Source organism: Pan troglodytes, chromosome 20 (genome assembly GCF_028858775.2).
Source record: "Pan troglodytes isolate AG18354 chromosome 20, NHGRI_mPanTro3-v2.0_pri, whole genome shotgun sequence".
In the NCBI taxonomy this organism is placed as follows: domain Eukaryota; kingdom Metazoa; phylum Chordata; class Mammalia; order Primates; family Hominidae; genus Pan; species Pan troglodytes.
The window spans coordinates 21,112,866-21,132,812 of NC_072418.2; the positions used below are offsets into that span (position 1 = coordinate 21,112,866).

At 56.2% G+C, this 19,947-nt stretch overlaps 1 protein-coding gene across 1 annotated transcript in view; it reads right to left on the reverse strand.

Annotated features, from left to right (window-relative positions):
* The window catches only part of ELL (elongation factor for RNA polymerase II), a 76,724-nt gene that overhangs the window by 15,486 nt on the left and 41,291 nt on the right, over positions 1-19,947 (reverse strand). Inside the window, exons 2-6 of the mRNA XM_016935516.3 lie at positions 14,680-14,727; positions 7,620-7,741; positions 7,235-7,398; positions 3,418-3,692; positions 50-174 (exon numbers count right to left, since the gene is read on the reverse strand). Of these exons, the coding sequence (XP_016791005.1) occupies positions 50-174; positions 3,418-3,692; positions 7,235-7,398; positions 7,620-7,741; positions 14,680-14,727 (734 nt within the window). The remainder of the gene's footprint in view (positions 1-49; positions 175-3,417; positions 3,693-7,234; positions 7,399-7,619; positions 7,742-14,679; positions 14,728-19,947) is intronic.

The following is a 19,947-nucleotide window of genomic DNA, read 5'->3' on the forward strand; positions in this document are numbered from 1 at the left end:
CTGCCTTCATGCGGGTGGGGACACGCTGGGGGATGGGAGGCGGCATTACCGGACAAGCACCCGCTTCAGCAGCTGCTGGTCCCCCTCTGAGTAGCCGGGCCAGTCCTTCTGCACATCCTTGTACATGCAGTCCTGCAGGGTACACGTGCCGTCCTTAGCACTCATGTTGGCCACCTGCAAGACAGAGCCAGCCATCACTTTGTGGGAATCCTGAGAGACGGGGGACTAGAGAAAAAAGATCTGATGGCGGGTTTGGGAGGGTGTGCAGAGACAGTGGGAGACAGACAGAGACAGAGGAGAGGAAAGAGGATGGCCCACTACCGATCCGTGATGTCTCCCACCCCCAGTTCCCCCGCACACAATCCTCAGGGTGCAGAAGGGATAATGAGGGTCATGAAGGCAGGTCCAGACTCAACTGTCTTAGAGGTGCTGGGGCCAGGCTGGCTCCAAAAAGGGGAGGGCTACCACCTGCAGTACTGAGACCCCATCACCTGCCCCCTGGCCCCCCTAGCCTGTTTTTTTTCTTTTTTTGATACAAGATCTTAGCTCACTATAGCCTAGACCTCCTGTGCTCAAGCGATCCTCCCACGTCAGCCTCCCAGGTAGGTGGGGCCACAGGTGTGCACCACTATACTCCAGCTAATTTTTTTAAGAGATGGGATCTCGCTATGTTGTCCAGGCTTGTCTTGAACCCCTGGGCTCAAGCGATCCTCTGATCTCAGCCTCCCAATGTGCTGGGATTCCAGCCACCACACCTGGCTCCTATTTCTTCCAGGCTGGAGTGCAGTGGTGTGATCAAGGTTCACTGTAGCTGCAAACTCCTGGGCTCAAGCGATCCTCTTGCCTCAGTCTCCCAAGTAGGTGGGCTATAAGCATGCACTATCATACCCAGCTAATTTTTTGTATAGATAGGGTCTCAGTATTTTGCATAGGCTGGTCTCGAGCTACTGGCCTCAAGGATCCTCCCACCTCAGCCTCCCAAAGTGCTGGAAACAGGCGTGAGCCACCGCGCTGGGCTCCACCCCGTTTCTGATCACAACTCCCAGGGAAGAGTCAGCCACGGCTGGGGATGCTGGGTGAGGGGTACCTCCGGGGCCAGGTCTGAGCCCACCTTCCCTACAACCAGCCTGCCTTGCTGTTGCCGGTTGACAAAAGCTAAGTTCGTCTCCCAGACTGCTAACAAAGATGGATTCAGAAGGTCTGCCTTAGAGGGATCTGAGGAAGCTCCAGGTCACTGCCCTGAGTGGGTGCTGCGTGCTGGCCTGCAGGGCACTCTGGTCTCCATCTTGCTGCAGGCATAGCAGTCACTGTTTTCTGCTGCATCTGACATGGCTCTGCGTCACAGCGTATCCCATGGGGAGCATTTTTTTTTTTTTTTTGAGATGGAGTCTCGCTCAGTTGCCCAGGCTAGAGTGCAATGGCGCTATCTTGGCTCACTGCAAGCTCCGCCTCCCGGGTTCACGCCATTCTCCGGCCTCAGCCTCTGGAGTAGCTGGGACTACAGGCACCTGCCACCACGCCCGGCTAATTTTTTTGTGTGTGTATTTTTAGTAGAGATGGGGTTTCACCACATTAGCCAGGATGGTCTCGATCTCCTGACCTCGTAATCCACCTGCCTCGGCCTCCCAAAGTGCTGGGATTACAGGCGTGAGCCACCGCGCCCGGCCCATGGGGAGCATTTTTAACAGTTGAGTAATATTCCACCCCCAAACTGCTGCCAGTTTCTCTGTAGCATAAACAGACATTACTGTGTGCAGTTTTTTTCAGGTTGGCAACAGTTTCCTTCGACGGGATTCCCAGAAGCCAGATTAGTAGGTCAAAGGCTGAATATTTTTATGGCTCTCGACAGGCTTTGCTAAACATTACTCAGCCGTCAACACCCCTCCCCTTGAAGGATAGGCCTGCGGGTTTCCCTGGGGCTCAGCCAGTCCTAGAGGTGGACACCTTCCATCTCTGCTCTAGATTTTTCCACAGAGGGAGGGCCAAGCACCTTTGAGGCGTGCAGTTTTGTCACTGCCATTCCTCAGCGTGTCTGAGGGCCTGTGAGGGGCTGGAAATGACCAGTCTGGGTGAGGCACATCCCCCTCCTCTTCTACAAGCCAACAGTGTCCTGCTGACCCCCACAGCTGCTTGGGGGGAAGCAGCTGCATAATGAATATAGAAGCAAGATGCAGACGAGCTGTCCAGGGGACGTCACAGTGGCACGGGAAGGGACAATCTGCCTGCAGACGCTGGCCAGGCCTGCTCCCAGGAGGCGCTGAACCAAAGTCACCTGGAGAAGCCAGGCACCAGCACAGGCACCTCCTGGCCAGGCCAATGCAGGTCCCACATCTGATGACTCCATCGAGCTCCCTTCAGCAACTCCTGCTGGCACCATGCCAGCCCTGCCTTGGGAGCAGGATGGAGGTGGACGAGGGCCAGGCTGACATCCTCCCAAGGAATGTGCAGCAGGGTCCCACCAGCCGCGCACCCGAGAGGGACGCCTATGAGGAGCTCCGTAAACATGGAAGAACGTCCTTTATACAGCTGCTATCCCGACATGCCACAGCATGTGCTTTTTGCTGCAGGCATCACCTGTGTTCTGAGGTGCTGGATGTGACCCCGAACATCCCACTTCCATCATCCTAAAAGGTGCAAGAGGCTCAGCCATGTCTCTTCCTCCACCACAGCAGCGATCCGAGGAGACCCATCCTCAGTTCACCTCAAGGCTGCATCTGCATAGCCTGGCTAATGTTCTGAAGCCAGTGCGAGTCGCTCCCCTTCCCAGGGACCCCAGGAAGCCAAGGTGGAGCCTCAGGAACCACCATGGGTGAGGGGGGTGGAAGGCAGTCAGGGCCATCGCACCTGCTCCAATGCCCGGGGTGTTTCTCAAGAGCAGGCTCCACTCGCCAGCACCACATTCCAGATGGCCTAGCCTCCAACCCCAGGGAGGGGCACTGTAGGTCACAGACGGAAGCCTGATGGTCTGAGACGTGAAGCCCCTCACCCGGAGGCGCAGGTGGAGGGCGGCAGGCAGCTGATTCACACTGAGGCCTGCCAGGCTCTGCCAGGCACGTGTAGATTCCTTCCCCAGGCCTTGAGTCCACAAATCGTCTGCAACTGAAGCCTGAATCCACTGTGCCAGGCCCCACGGCCCGTGTGTCGGCAGACAGTGAAGGAGTGCCTGGGCTCCATGCTGAGTCCACCTCTCAACCCTGGACAGTCAGGGCCATGCCCAGAAACGCATCCATGGCCCCCTAAGCTTGTTCTAATCCAGGAGGCCCTGGCTCTCAGGCAGGTTCTGAACCTGTGAGAGACCCCAGGAAGGGCTCTTCCTTGCCAGTCCCAATCCCAGTCTCCATGCTCTGGCCCATCCCACCCGCACAAGACCATCTGCAGAGACCACTGGTAAAGACAAGACATCGGGGCGGCACGCACCTGCTGGAGGAGGCCATCCAGCGCGTCCTTGTCCGCCTGCGTCAGGCCGTCCTTCTGCAGTCGCAGCAGCAGCTCAGCCTTGCGGTAGGGCCGTAGTGCCAGGAGGTGCAGCACTCGGTCACGGAAGGGCCTCTGGGACACCCCGCTGCCCCCACTCACGGCACTGGCACCACTCTTCCTGATGGCACTCGCCAAGTTGATGGGGGTTGCCCGCTTCCGGGAGGGCACCGCGTCTGTTGCACCTGGGGCTGGTTTCCGAAACTGAACCTTCTTGCCTGCAGCAAGAATCCAAGCTTTAGGGAACAGAGAGGGCGCTGCTGTGTCCTAAGCCAGTGCTGCTGACCAGGTGCCCAGAGGTTTGAGACTATAGACAGTGCTGGTGGGAGGCACCACACCAACCACAGCAAAAGCCAGCTTGCTCCTTGGGGACCCTGGGCGACCAAGAGCGCCACCTGCTGCCCAAGGAAGGCACCTGCAGGGCACCCAGCCTCAGAAGTGGGAGGTGCAAGCGGCAGAACTGCGTTAGAGCCTTAACTTACTTCATCACAGGCAACCTAAATCCTGGACAGCAAAATCACCTGATCACTCTCACTCTGGTGGGCTGTGTGTGTGTGTGTGTGTGTGTGTGTGTAATCACCTGATCACTCTGGTGGGCAGTGTGTGTGTGTGAGAAATCACCTGATCACTCTGGTGGGCAATGTGTGTGTGTGTGCGCGTGTGTGAAATCACCTGATCACTCTAGTGGGCAGTGTGTGTGTGTGTGTGTGTGTTTGGGCGGGGGGGGGGGGGCAAGGATTGTTTTGTTTTTTGAGACAGGATCCTGCTCTGTCACCCAGGCTGGAGCGTAGTACAATCATGGCTCATTGCAGCCCCAAACTCCTGGGCTCAAGCGATCCTCCCACCTCAGCCTCTGGAGTAGCTGGGACCACAGGTGTGCACCACCATGCCTGGCTAATTTATATTATTTGTAGAGATGGGGTCTCACTATGCTGCCCAGACTGGTCTCAAACTCACGGGCCCAAAGGACCCTCCCACCTCAGCTTTCCAAATTGCTGGTATTATAAACCAGAGCCATCCTGCCCAACCTGAGGCAGGGGCTGTTTGTAAACCCTTCTGATGTTAAACTGGGGGTCCCTGAACTGCAAGAGGCAGTCACTCCCAAGCCTGCACTTCAGAGTCCTATGCTGGCCCCAAGTGGCTGCCATTTTTGTTTTTCTAAAGTCAATAAAGATGTCGGAGCCACTTTCAGCAGCTGCTCTGAAGACCCTGGGGTGCAAGTGGCACCCCAGCCTTAGGCCTGGTCAAGCTCTCCTCTGGCAGGCGTGGCTGTGCCCAGAGCCCTGGGGAGAGCAGGTTCCCCTCTATCCCCGACGCAGAGACGTGGACAGGGTCCAGCACGCTGCTCCCCTGCTCTGTCCTGAACGATGATGCCCCAGCATCCTTGGGAACAGGGTCGGCCGAGCAAGCTCAACAGTGCCTCAAATCCTTCCCCCAAAAGTTCTTCGTAACAACATCACTCTGATCTTATCTCTCAAAATCTGATCTGTCAAATTAACCCAGAAAGCCTTGCTTTCAGAATACCCAGGACCAGTGCTCACACCTCTGGGGTCTGTTCAGTGGGGTCCTGACAGCAGGGCTGGACTCACCCATACAGGGCCAGGCTGATTGACAGGGAGGAGGAGCAACCTGAGGGGGGCACTGTGGAACAGAGAACACGCACATTCACATCTTTTTTTTTTTTTTTTTTTTTTTGAGACAGAGTCTCGCTCTGTTGCCCAGGCTGGAGTGCAATGGCACAATCTCAGCTCACTGCAACCTCCGCCTTCCAGGTTCAAGCGATTCTCCTGCCTCAGCCTCCCGAGTAGCTGGGACTCCAGGCGCACGCCACCACAACTGGCTAATTTTCGTATTTTTAGTAGAGATGGGGTTTCACCATATTGGCCAGGCTGGTCTCGAACTCCTGACCTTGTGATCTCCCTGCCTTGGCCTCTCAAAGTGCTGGGATTACAGGTGTGAGCCACTGCATCTGGCCACATTCACATCTTAACAGACAGCGTCCCCTACCAGAACATAAACTGTTTCAAAAACCCTCACTGGGCCAGGGGCGGTGGCTCACACCTGTAATCCCAGCACTTTGGGATGCTGAGGTGGGCGGATTACGAGGTCAGGAGATCGAGACCGTCCTGGCTAACACAGTGAAACCCCGTCTCTACTAAAAATACCAAAAAAAAAAAATTAGCCGGGCGTGGTGGCAGGCACCTGTAGTCCCAGCTACTCGGGAGGTTGAGGCAGGAGAATGGCGTGAACCCGGGAGGCGGAGGTTGCAGTGAGCCGAGATCACGCCACTGCACTCCAGCCTGGGCGACAGACCACGACTCCATCTCAAAAAAAAAAAACCCTCACTGTACCCAAAGTGGTGTGCTAAGATACATTTCTGATCAAGTTTTTGGCTGAAGGACCCACAGATTTATTAACGTGTATATGGGGCCAGGTGCGCTGATTCATGCCTGTAATCCCAGCATTGTGGGAGGCCCAGGCGAAAGGATCATTTGAGCCCAGGAGTCAGACACCAGCCTGGGCAACATAGCGAGGCTCTGTCTCTACAAAAAATCTAAAAGTTAGCCATGTGTGGTGGCACACACCTGTGGTCCCAGCTACTCTGGAGGCTGAGGTAGGATCACTTGAGCCCAGGAGTTTGAGGCTGCAGTGAGCTATGATTGTGCCACCGCACTCCAGCCTGAGTGACAGAGAAAGGTCCTGTCTTTAAAAAAAGAAAAAACAAAAAACAAAACACGTGTACAGCTGTCTCTTCAACTGTTCTCCCCACAGCAGCCCTGTGCTTGGGGCTTACAGCCCAGGGCCTCAACATCATGGACAACCCGGGCTCCCTGGCCATACAACATGTCCACCCGGACTCAGTGTTGACCAGGAAGACCAACCCCTACACCCACATCTGGGGTTTCACTCAGAGGGAACCCCTCTGCTCAGCAAAGGGAAATCACGTGCTTTCTTCGGAAGGAGGAGAGAGAGGAATTGAAATGCCCCCACCTTTTCTTAAAGATAAAACTCAAAAAGCCATCAAGGCTGTCGTCTGCTCTGAGCCATCTCCCTCCTCCCTGAAGCCCGGCACCCTACTCCTGCCGTAATGAGTTCCCATGACTCCTGGAGCTCTGCCTGGACTAAGAGGCGGGGTGCTGCAGCTCTATAAACAAACAGCACTGTGCTTCCCACTGTCAAGGCCTGTTGGCTTCTCAACTGCTGAAACCGTTTCCAAGTCTATGCTGAGTGGCCAGAGCTTTCCTGCAGTGCTGGGTCGCTGGCAACGGGGCCTGTGAGGCTCATTTCCTGCCTGTTGCCGGCTGTGGTGGCGTTGGGCAGGAGCTGGCTGGTCAGGTGAGGGTGGGGGCAGCCTCCAGAGACAGACATGGGCCTTGCCCTAGGCTGCATGCCCATCTTCAGGGAGCCTGCTGATCTCCCTGACAGGTGAAGGTCCCCAAGGCTGCAGCCTGAAAGCAGGGACCACCAACTCACAGCTCCTGGAGTTCTCAGGCCCCTTTGTCCACCTCAGGCTTCACAAGCCAGCAGCTGCCATAACCCAACCCCCTATCCCTCACATAGCCCCCAGGCCCATGTGGCCATACCTCTCTTCCCAACCCAGACTCTGGTCCAGGCACGTCCTGCTCAGGGACCGACTCCTCGGTTGACCCATCATTTCTGTGCAGGGCACAGCCAGTGCCCAGCCTGGACAGGCCCCAAATGTCTCCCGACACTGGCAGCTGCCCGGCTGCCCTACAGCCCTGCCAAACCCACTGCTCACCCAGGTAGCGGCCTCCAGCCTTGATGACAATGGCACTTCGGCTCCGCGTCTCCTCCTCTGCCTGGGCCATGCTCTGCCGCGCCTTCTGGTAGGAGTCGTCGGTGGCACACACCGTGATCTTGTCCTGTATGCTGCCCAGGCAGTCCAGGTGAACTTCCCCATGACTGCAAGACAAGGCCAGGAGCTGGGGTCAGCAGCTGGGACAATGCAGGGAGGATCCGTTGAGGGCCCAAGCCCCCAGCCCACCACCTGGCCTGGAAAACGGACTCTGTCAGCACCGTCTCAGGCAACATGGTTTCAATGGGGCACATCTCAACCCTGGGCCAGAGGTGGCAGGGTGACCTCAAGAGCCGGCGGGGTGCTCTGGGGTGGGGCGGCACCTCACCTGGAGACATACTGCTGGATGCAGTCGAAGCTGCCCTGGGGGTTGTCGCGGCCGATGTTGGAGAGGTAGAAGGAGAACGTCCGCGCCTCTGCGGGGCAGTCAGGCTGGGGGATGGAGATGTGCTGCGTGGAGGGGGAGGGGGTGTCACTGGGAGGTCCTCGGCAGGACAGGTCCCCAGCCTGCATCTTCCTGCATGAGTCCCCACAGTGCAACCCTCACAACAGGAATGTGCTGGCCCCTTTCCCTAAAACACACCCCTGCTCTTCTGCCAGTGACGGGACGGGCAGCCCATCCTCAGCAACACACACTGCGTAGAGAGGGGACTCAGGCACCTATGCGTGTGGGCATGGGGCCAGGGGCCGTTTTCAGCAGCAACAGCACTGCTGTCTGAGGACAGTGCTCAGCACCTGCCCAGATGCAGGGCCCCCACCCCAATCGTGTGACCCCTGGAAAGTGGTTTGTCTGGACCATGACTCACTTTCCCCACCACCAAATGGACAGACCTGGCCTGCGACACCCTATGAGGTAAAATGCAACAAGAGGGGCTTGGGCAGCCACGCGCAACTCTGGCGCCCCTCCTTGGCGACCCCCTCTCAGCATCCCCCCACAAAGGACATGGACTCCACGTGAGTCTCCATTTGCTGCAGCTGTGAATCAGGTAGGCTTGTGTCCCAGGGGCTCACAGATCAGAAGCACTGGCCCCCGACAAGCCTGTCATGGGTCACACCAGCCTGACTTTGGCTGTGCCCCTGCAGCCCAGCTGGGCAAAGCTCCAGCCCTGCCTGGGAGGACGGACAGCCAGGGGCAGGCAGGCGGATGGACGGACTGCGCTGGTCCCGGCCAGGCTCAGTGCAGGGCGGCATCACATCAGAGGCCATTGCATTCCAGGCTGACCCCAGACCCTCTGTCAACAGAGGTGGCCCTTCCTAAACTAATGCCTGGGCTTTGGCATGAGCTCCTTACAGTTAGACTGACACATGAAGGGCGCTCAAATAGTCCACAAGGAGGGGACAACATGGGGGGAGCCCTCAGGTCTTGTCCCCTGGCTGCAGCACCCCCTTGGCACCCAAGCCCCGTCTCCTCCTCTGTGACACCATGAGCGCGGGAGAGACTGTGGCTGAATCTCCTGCCCCCTCGCCCCTGCTGAGCTGCCTCATACGCCCATGGGAGGCTTTGCCTGCCTGTGCCTCACCTGTGAGACAGGACGGGACTCCTGCCACCAGGCACGTGGAGGAGCACCAATCCCCGGCCCTGCTGTGTGGCCTTGACTGGGACTTGCCCCTGGGGTAGTGTTTGGACACACAAGGGAAGCCATGGCTGCACCCAGCCCAGTGCCAGTCCCTGCTCCCAAGACAAGAACAGTTCCTGGGTTCGGCCACTTGGGGCAGGAAGAGTCTGGTCTGGGCTTGCAGGCAGTCCCTGTACCAGCCAGTCTGCCCAGCCTGCAGACCCTTCTCCAGAGGCCCATCCTGCCCCTTCCCCAGGCTGAACACTGCCCCAGGAGAAAAGCCGTCCCATCTGCTGGGGTCTGCTCAGCATCCCCTCTCAGCCTCGAACATGTCCCCCTAAGGCAGGTGCCCTTGTCCCTGTCATGCTGATACAGAAACACAAGCTGAGGGGTCAGGGCCCAAACAGTGTGCTGGTGGAGGGCAAGGCCAAAGTCCATTGTGGGCCCACCATGCCAGGCCACACCTGAACACAAACACACATCTCTATCAGGGTCAGAGAAGGCAGAAACGGCCTGCACTCAGCATCGGAGAAATCACATACATATAGCCTCTGATGATTCACCCTCGGACAGAGAAACCCTCCCCACCCGCCCCCACCACACAACCACACACACACACACACACACACAAACACAACCCCTCCACACACAATCTCCCCACACACAATCCCCCACAACCACACAATCCCCACACACACACAAACACAACCCCTCCACACACAATCTCCCCACACACAACCCCCCACAACCACACAATCCCCCCCCACACACAAACACAACCCCTCCACACACGATCTCCCCACACACAACCCCCCACAACCACACAATCCCCCCCACACACAAACACAACCCCTCCATACACAATCTCCCCACACACAACCCCCCACAAACCACACAACCATACACACACAATACCCAACACATAGCGCCACACATACAACCACCCCGACAGCACCACACACAACCTCCCCCACACACAAACACAACCCACACACACAACCCACACATGCACAACCCCCACACACACAGCCACACACAAACCCCTCCACACCAAACCCCTCCACACAACCACACAAACACAACCCAGACATAAACCCCCACACAGCCACACAAACACAACTCACACATAACCACACACACAACCACAACCCACACAAACACAACCCCCCACACAATCCATACACACACATACACACACAAACACAATCCATACACACAGAAACACAACCTCCCACACACAAACACAACCACACACGCCCTGAAGCCTCAGCCAGAGCCATGTGGGTGACCCTGGCCATCCAGATCTGTCCTGCTTCGACGCCACTGAGGTGTTTTTTCACCCAACACACACAGGTGCCACCCTGCCCTGCCTGCACCTCCCTTCCCAGATGTGACTTTTATTCTCGTTCATACAAGAAACTGGAAACACGCTGCTGGGATGAGGGAAGCTCAAGTTTGTGAGAGGCTCTGTGGTGGCCAGGTGCACAGGTGACATGGTGACCCAGAATGAGCCAGCCAGGGAAGCTGGGGACCACACGTCCAGGGAAACCAAAAAGAGTGGCTGTGGGAACCTGAGCCTGGCCTGGGTGGCTCTCCCGCCCTCCTCTGTCATCTCTTTAACCCCCATTGCCCCCTGTGGTCCTGGCCTGAGGCCCAAGTTGCCAGTGGCTCCCGCCCCACAGTGACTAAGGGCTGGGCACCCTCACGTGCAGCCCTGTCCCAGGAAAACCCCAGCTCCACCCAGGTTGGCAGGACTCATTCTGTCACCCTGGCTTCAGGGGAGATGCCACTCAGCAGAGAGCTGGCAGTGAGACCAGGCCACTGCCAGCTGGACAGGTGGGGAATCTTACACGGCAAGGCCCACCCCCTATGCCTCCATGGGAGGGTCTGGGCACCAACTGTGGCCGGGGGCAGCTGTACACCCAGTCAGCCTGACAGGGCCCCTGCCTGAGCCTGCCCAGCAACCTTGCTTCTCTGTGGGTAGGGGCTTCATAGTGGCCCTTCACCCTGCTTGGATCTTTTCCACACAGGTGTAGACATCTGCCCCCCAAACTCCATCCTAGAAGCAGGGGCCAGGTGCAGAGCCCAGGGCCAGGTGTGCAGCTGTGGCAGGGAGTAGGGGCTGCATGAAGGGGGGTGACACAGGCCTCAAAGCTGATGCTTGGGAGAGTGTCGTGCTGCTGGCGAAAAGGGGAAGACACACAGAGGGCATGGCGGTTGGCGTCCTTCAGGATGCAGGGGTGAGAAGGTGGGGAGAGTGTTAGGAAAGGTTTCCCGGAGCCAGACACCGAGGTTCTCACAGGCCCTGCCTCCCCTAGCACACGAAGCGCTATGGAGCCCTCTGATTAACGGGCTGTTTTGCTGCTGGTTAATGGTTACCAGCCCGGGACCGTGGGGAAGCCAGCGGGATGGGAGCAGCCCAGGAATGCGGCCACTTTCTTCGCACTAGCCAAGAGCTTGCCCGGGTTCTGGGACAAGGTTTGAAACGCAGCCCCTGCTCAGCCTTCTGAACGGGGTCTTGGTTGCTCCTTGGGGACTGCTCATGGGCCCAGTGACCCACGTACCAGTGGGCTGCCATGGGGCCCTCAGATGGCCCACGCACAGCAGGTCTGGGTATGTCTGAGGTCAGCCCCGGCTCCAGGTTATAGGGGGTGGGGAGGAGTTGCCATAAACCTAAGCACTAGTCCATGCTCACAGACACAGAGCCCAGGCCACAGGGGCTCATCCTAGGCGCTTCCGCAGGGCCCAAAGGCCCGCTGCCCTTCCCGCTGACCTGACCATGGCCACCAGGGGGCGTTGCTTCCACCACCGCTCAAGTCCCTGCCAGAGTCCGTTCATCTCTTCCCTTTGAAATCCATCCCAAATTGGGGCCTGCTGCACTCTCCACCTGAGGCCAGACAGGAGCTTGGGCGATGCTGGCTGACTGGATCCATGAAGGAACACCATCCAGGGGGCGTTCCGACAACAATGAGCCCAGTGCAGGCTCTGTGGCAGGCTGCCGGCAGCATGGCCCAGGACCAAGAGCCCCAAAGCTAACAGCCCACTAAAGTGAAGCAGCTGGCCAGGCGCGGTGGCTCCCGCCTATAATCCCAGCACTTTGGGAGGCTGAGGTGGGTGGATCACCTGAGGTCAGGAGTTCGAGACCAGCCTGGCCAACATGGCAAAACCCTGTCTGTAGAAGGAGGTTAGCTGTGTAGCCACCCCAGGTCTCTCTCAGTGACTTGGGCCCCTGCTACACATGTTATTAGGCTCCAAGTCAAGGCACATGGCATGCTGCACGCAAGGACACCACTGTGTGCTTCGGCCATGGCCAGGCTGCAGTGTGTCATCTGACGGGCTCGCTGAGATGGTGGTTGGGGTAGAGGGGCATGGGTGGTCAGGCAGCAGCAGAAGGCACAGAGTGACTGCTGTAGGACACCAGAGGGCACTGTGGGGCTGCTCTGGCAGCAAGCCCAGGCCAGCCCGCCCCTGCCCCCAACCTCTAACCCCTGAGAGAATGTCCTGGGGAAGGTAAAAAGGAGATGGCCAAAGGGTGACCACAAGACCCAACTGGGGCTGATGGAAGTGTGGGGTTGTGTCAACTGGCTAGGCTGCAGCCCCTGGAGATTCATTATTCCATGACATCCCGTCTAGGGGTGCCCTGGAGGTACTCTATGGACATGGTTACCATCCACAACCCAGATACTGAAAGCAAGTAAAGGAGATGACCCTCGATGGTCTGGGTGGTCCCATCGAATCAGCCCAAGGCCTTAAGAGGGAAACTGGGGTTTGGCAGGAGGAGGAAGAAACTCTGCCTGAGGACTGCTCCATCAGCTCCTACTGGAGGTCTGCAGCCAGCCCTGAGGGTTACAGACTCCCCAGCCCACAGTCGTCTGAGCCCACTGCTTGCAATGCATCTTTTTATCACCACACACAGACACACGTCTCCTAGAGGCTCCATGTCTCTGCAGAACCCTGGGCTGCACCTGGAAGCCCATGGATCATCATGTCCATATCCCCACATCCAGCTGTGCAGAGCTCTCAGGCTGTGGACAGAAATTGATTTAGGTACAACATGGTAACTCTAAAAGAAAAAAAAAAAAGTTGGGTGCAGTGGCTCACACCTGTAATTCTAGCACTTTGGGAGGCCAAGGTGGGAGGATCATTTGAGCCTAGAAGTTCAAGACCAGCCTGGACAACATAATGAGGCTCCGTCTTTAGAAAAATAAAAATAAAATTTGCCTAGCATGGTGGTGTACACCAGTAGTCCCAACTACTTGAGAAGCTGAGGTGGGAGGATCCCTTGAGCCCAAGAGTTCAAAGCTGAAATAAGCTATGGTTGTGCCACTGCACTCCAGCCTCGGCAACAGAGAGACTCATCTCTTAAAAAACAAAACAAGGCCAGGCGTGGTGGCTCACCTGTAATCCCAGCACTTTGGGAGGCTGCAGCAGGTGGATCACCTGAGGTCAGGAGTTTGAGACCAGCCTGGCCAACATGGTGAAACCCTATCTCTACTAAAAGTACAAAAATTAGCCAGGCATGGTGGCAGGTGTCTGTAATCTCAGCTACTTGGGAGGCTTAGGCAGGAGAATTACTTGAATCCAGGAGGCCGAAGTTGCAGTGAGCCAAGATTGCGCCACTGCACTCCAGCCTAGATGCAGGGGAACCTGCAATAAAGGCTAGAAGAAAAATCAAACCATTCTAAGGCATATTGGGTAGGTTAGGGGAGATGAAGAGTCCTAAAACAGGGGGTCAAGGAAGGTAGATGACTCACCCTTTCTCTCATTCCCTGATTTTTCTATAAGATGGTCATTTAGAAGAAAACATATTTCAAAAAAATGAGGGTGCTGAGTTTCTATGAACCTCTCTCCCAACCAAAATCCAGACAAATGTCCATGGTCCTTGTGTGCCCTAATGCAGCAGTCCCCTACCTTTTTGGCACCAGCGACTAGTTTCGTGGAAGACAATTTTTCTTTTTCTTTTTCTTTTTTTTTTTTGAGACAGAGTTTCGCTCTTGTTGCCTGGGCTGTAGTGCAATGGTGCGATCTCAGCTCACTGCAACCTCCACCTCCCAGGTTCAAGCAATTCTCCTGCCTCAGCCTCCTGAGTAGCTAAGATTATAGGCATGCACCACCACGCCCAGCTAATTTTGTATTTTTAGTAGAGACGGGTTTCTCTACGTTGGTCAGGCTGGTCTCAAACTCCAGATCTCTCCGGTGATCTGCCTGCCTCAGCCTCCCAAAGTCCTGGGATTATAGGTGTGAACCACCACACCTGGCCAGAAGACAATTTTTCTATGGATGGTGGAAGGGGGACAGGGAGCCATAGGGGAGGATGGTTTCCGGCTGAAACTGATCCACCTCAGATCAGGCATTAGATTCTCATAAGGAGCACGCAACCTAGATCCCTGGCATGCGCAGTTCACAATAGGGTTCGCGCTCCTGTAAGAATCTAATAACAGGCTCAGCTGACAGGAGGCAGAGTTCAGGTGGTCGTGCTCACTCACCCACAGCTCACCTCCTGCTGTGTGGGCAGTTCCTAACCAGTCCAGTGCTGGGGGTTGGGGGCCCCTGCCCTATCAGAGTGGAAGCTAGGTGCACATCGCTGCATGAAGGGAGCCACTGGGAGAGGAGAGCCGCCCGTTGCCCAAGCAGCCTGTGACGTGCACCCGACACGTCCTGGTGTGGCCCCAGCTAAGGGGCTATCCTGGGGGCCTAGAACCCGGCCTTGCGTGGTGGCAGACAGGGCCCAAACATTGCCATGAGCTGCTGCTGTACCCAGCGAGCAAGGACAGACCTGAGACTATACCAGTCCCAAGATTCCAAATATGAATGATTAAGACAAAAACTTACCCCTTGGCTTCCTTGAAATTGGATAGACGGCCTCAGTGAAACAGAATCCTACAAAAAAAAAAAAAAAAAAAAAAAAAAAAAACGGTGAGGGGAACATCAATAAAGACATTGGGAAACCCAAAGATTCCCTCCCCAGGTATAGAAGGAGCAGGGTGAAGATGGTGTTCTCAGGAGAGGGGAAAGGAAATGCACACACTCTGAAAATTATAGGCAAGGTCACCAGAGCAGGGTTTTAGAAGGATCAGTAGGAGTTCCTCAGATGGACAGAGGGCTGGGGACACATGACAGGTAAGAATGGGGCCTCCAGACACAGGCAACAGGCTGGCGGAAGGCCCAGGATGCAGGGGCGGGGAGTGTGCCATCCTTGGAAAGCCACCACCAGCCTGTGAATCCACCGGGAGAGAAGGGCAAGGCTCAAGGTGCTCACAGCCCTGCCAGGAAAAAGCAAAGACAGGTCAGGGTTGACCCTGGATCATGACTCTCCCAAGGACCCATACAGGCAAAAGCAGCCCCCTCCACTCTCACAGCCCCAGCTGATCCCCTGAAACCACCAACCAGGCTAAGTCCTGTCTCACAAACACTGGCTTTTAACAACCAGGTGGGTGAGCACTGTCTATCAGAGCAGGTGCGGTGGGGCCACCTTGGAGCCTGGGGTGGCAGCCTGAGGCCTGCAAAGCTCCACCACACGGCCTTGGGGCAGTCACATGGCTTCTGGACAGCTGGTCACTGAGCTTGGAGCAGTGGAATTTCCAAGGAAAAAATATACAAAAGAGCTCAAAATAAATACTGACGCTTCAGCTATTCAGAGACCAGCCTTCTGGCAGTATCTGAGAAAGAACTGCGAGCCAGAGGAGGACTGCACCTCTGCATCTTCTTCCCTCTTCCCAACCTGGGGCCCTAAGCATAGATCTCAGTGTCCCAGATGCTACCCCACAGCATAGCCCTGGCTGATCACCATGATTCTTGGTCCCCAAACCCACCCCTGCACCACCTGGCCCCACTGCCCCACTCAGGTCCAGCCCACTGAGATGCCCTCCCACCCAGGCCTTGCTCCTGTCCTCATAGTACCCCGTCCTGGGCTCTGTCTCCACTGCTCAGGTCTCACTCCCTCCCACCCTGGTCTGCCCATAGCTCTCCCCAGAGGGCAAAGCACTACTTGAGTCTGGAGAGGCCTGTCGGAAGACCCGGGGTAAGCGGAGCAGCTCCACACCTGTGACAGTATCAGAGACAACACCTACCCCATGGGTCAGCCCAGGGTCCGCCCTTTGGAGCCACTCAGCACTGTTCCAGGACTCCAGCTTGAGATGGCACAGGGCCCTCCAACTGCTCACATCCAGTGCCCATCAGTTGGGAACGACAGGAGCTGCTAGGAGCAGCGGAAGCCGCCTGGGACATGAGAGATGGCTGGCCTTTCAGCACCTGCTCCATGTGTGCCCTGAGCCATGGGTCTGCTTGGCCAGCTTAGACCACGCAGCTGTATACATATGACATGCATAGTGCCCAGAGTGGGAGGCACCGAGTGCCTCACTTTGGTCTACCAGGAGCCCCCTTCTTTGCCAAGTCTCTCCAAGGATTTTGCCAAGACTCCCCAAGGATTCTGCTGTTTAGGGGAGAACAGAGGGATGGTGCCCCTGCACGCTAACACCACCCAGGCCGTGATGCCCCAGAAACTGCCCCATGCTTCTCAAGCACGCCACCCCTCAACAAATACATGGGCCCACTCCACAGCGAGCACGATTCACGGCGCAAGCCACCACTGTCCATGGTGCAACACATCCATGGCCCACTCCCTTGTCCTGTTCCAAGACCAGGAAACAGCTGCTGCAGTCACAAGGGCCACTGTGCTACTGCGACAAGGGGGGCTCGTCTAGAGCAGCTCAGGAAGGGCTAGCCCTGTACCCCAAAACACGACTCAACCACCAGCCTGTGCTGCTACTGCAGAGAACAGGGGACCTCAGCCTGGCTGGGACCTTGGGGAAGCAGCATCTGAGTGACCTTTGCTACAAATTTGGTTAAACAGGCCAGGTGCGGTGGTTCACGCCTGTAATCCCAGCACTTTGGGAGGCCGAGGTGGGCAGATCACTTGACGTCAGGAGTTCGAGACCAGTCTGGCCAACATGGTGAAACCCCCATCTCTACTAAAAATACAAAAATTAGCTGGGCGTGGCAGTGGGCACCTGTAATCCCAACTACTTGGGAGGCCGAGGCAGGAGAATCACTTCAACCCAGGAAGTGGAGGTTGCATTGAGCTGAGATTGCACCACTGCACTCCAGCCTGGGCAACAGAGTGAGATCCTGTCTCAACAACAGCAACAAAAAAGAATTTGGTTAAACACAGACATGAAAAAGAGACCTATAGGGACCAATTAAGGTGTGAAAAGACACCGGATGCCATTACTCATCAAGGAAATGCAAACTGGAACCATAGTGACCTAGATTGATAGCCATAAAAATATTTTAAAAAATAAAAAAAAACATAACCACACTGAGATAGCTCTGTACCCATCAGAGCAGCTAATCTAAAAGAGGCTGACAAGAGCAAGCGTTGGCGAGGACCCAGAACCTCTGCCGTCGTGGGCGGGAGTGGACAAGGCTCAGCCACTGTGGAAGCCACCTGGCAGTTTTCTAAAAGGTTAAACAAAGGGTTAAACACACCCAGCAATTCCACTCCCGGGTATACACCCACAAAAACACACTTCCGTACAAAAACTTACACCTGAACATTTATAGCAGAATTATTTAGAGAATCCAAAAAGCGGCAGTAGCCCAAATGTCCGTCAACTGGTGGAGAGAGAATCAAACAATGGAATACAGAGGACCATGCCAAGTGAAAGAAGGCTGCACGTCATGCCACAGGCTGTATGACGCCATTTCTATAAATCCCCAGGAAAGGCAAAACCAAAGAGACAGAAAGCTGACCAGCAGGTGTCCAGGGCTGGAGGTGGGAGTGGGGAGTGGCTGCAGCCGGGCGAGGGTAGAGGGTCAAAACTCACAAGATGGGACGTTTTACAGGATGTTCACTACACCTTCCCAACTGCCCTTGAGCTCACAGGGGCCGTCTTTGTTGACTCAGGGCACAGGAGCAACATTCTCTGACACACACACGGCAAGTTCTGGAACAGACGGAGGAGAGTCCTGTCCGTTAACCATTTTCAATGCACGAGTGAAAGGGAACTGGCGTAAGACACAAGAACCACACGGAGCAAAGGAAGCACCAAGGCAGAATGGCCCAGCCCACCCCACTCAGGGAGCCCCCACAAACTCATGGCACCAGTCCTCATGGGCCCCGGGAGCACACGACCAAGGCCAGGTGGGAAGGGTATTCTGGAGGAGGGAGCAGCAGGGGACTGGAGCAGGAACTCAGTGCAGCAGCTGCAGAGAGCAGGTGGGCCCCGTCTCTCGCGGTGCAAACCTCTGCAGAGGGGTCGGCCCGGGGCTAACACAAGCACCCTGTCTACTGTCCATGCGAGGCCTCTGCATGTGCAGCTGTGAGCCAGGGATGAGGGCTCAGAAAACAGTGATGATGCTGAGGCCAGTTAGGGTGACAAGGGACAGGAACCAGTTAGGGTGCACAACCCCCCCAAGGAACTGTGCCAGGGCAGCCCCAGCTGTGCAAGGCTGAGGGTGACAGGCCTTGAACACACTGGCCCTCCCACCCACCCCGTGGCTCCACGCTCCCTGTGGGCCACGCCATCCAGTGAGGCATTTAACCAGGTTCTGGTAGCTGACTGTCAGGCGGGTCACCTGCAAGACTCCTTTCTTGCCAAGTTGCTTATCCCCCAAGGGTATGGAGAACAAGACTTCATGCCTCAGAGGAGAAGGGCTGAGGGGCCACAGAGCCAGCCTTTCTCTATGATGCCAGGAGGGCTAACCTCAAGTGCCTGTCCCCATGAGAGGTGGCCGTCATGATGGCCAGGCTCCCAGCCACTCTGGCTCACACTGTATCCCCACCCTCCAGCAGGAGACCAGGCCCTTGTTAACAACAGAGCAATTCACTCCTAACATCACGCACGCATGAGGGTGACAGACACAGGACGCACCCAGCCATTAACAGACATGGGCACTAAGGCTAACTCCCGTCTAAATCATGGCCAGCCCTGTGCGGACCATCGGGCAGGGACCCACCTCATAAGAGCGCCATGTGGTATCTATAAGCGGAACCCTACAGACACGTGAAGCAGCAGGAAAATGAGACTCCTAAGCCAGGGGGAAAATGAGTCGGCACAAAGACGTGGGAAGCACAGAGATGCCGACTGAACAGACAGGGGCTTTGGGACAGCTACTGTGAACTTGGAATGCTCCAAGCCTAAAGGAAAACAGCTGAAGAGGAAGACGTACGGGTATCGTGAGAGAGCCACGAGGGGCTTCTGGAGCTGAGACACGGAGGATCGGAATGAAACGGCCACTAGGTGGAAGTCACAGCAGGCACCACAGAAGAAAAGGGCAGCGAACTTGAAGACAAAGCCACAGGAGCCACCTAGATGAATCCCACAGTAAGAAGCCTACAGGAAACGAACACCACCTTGGTGACCTGCGGACGACAGCAGGGGATCCCACGTGCAAGTAACTGGAGTCCTGAGGGCGGGCGGGGGATCTGAGAAAAGAGTGGCCAGAGATTCCCAAATGTAACAAATGCTATAAATCCACAGACCCAAGAAGCCTTGTCAACCCCCAGCAGGAAAACTACCAGGTCGTGGCGCATCATGAGCAAATCAGCACAGCCACAACAGTCGCCCCAAGTGCCGAGGTGCCGACACTGCACATCAGGAGCCAGCCCCGACACTGGGAGGGCATCTTCAAAGTGCTGAGGGAGAAACACCGCCAGACCACAATTCCATGCCCAGTGAAAAGAGAAAGGGAAATAAAGATTCGCTCAAACAAATGCTGAGAGAATCTTCTGTCAGCATCTGGCCTGCACTGTGAGGAAGGTTCTAGAAGTTCTTCAGAAGGAGGGAGAGTGACCCTAAATGGACCTATGGATTTGCAGAGGATGACGCGGGCACAGTGAGCATGCATGAATAGAAAAGGCTTTTTTCTTATGATGTTTCTGCAAAAGATCATTCAAGGCATAAATTACGGTAGTGAGGCTGGGGTTTTGAATGTGGGGTGCTAAATAGATGGTGATGAGAACACAAGGACTGGGTGGGGGGGATGAGAAAAAACACAGAAAGCAGCTGGGGTGCAGTGCCCTGACAAGCCAATCGAGGGCCCAGGAGGTGAGTGTCGGCTGCAGACAGGCAGAGCCAGCTAGGTCCCTTCACGGTGGGA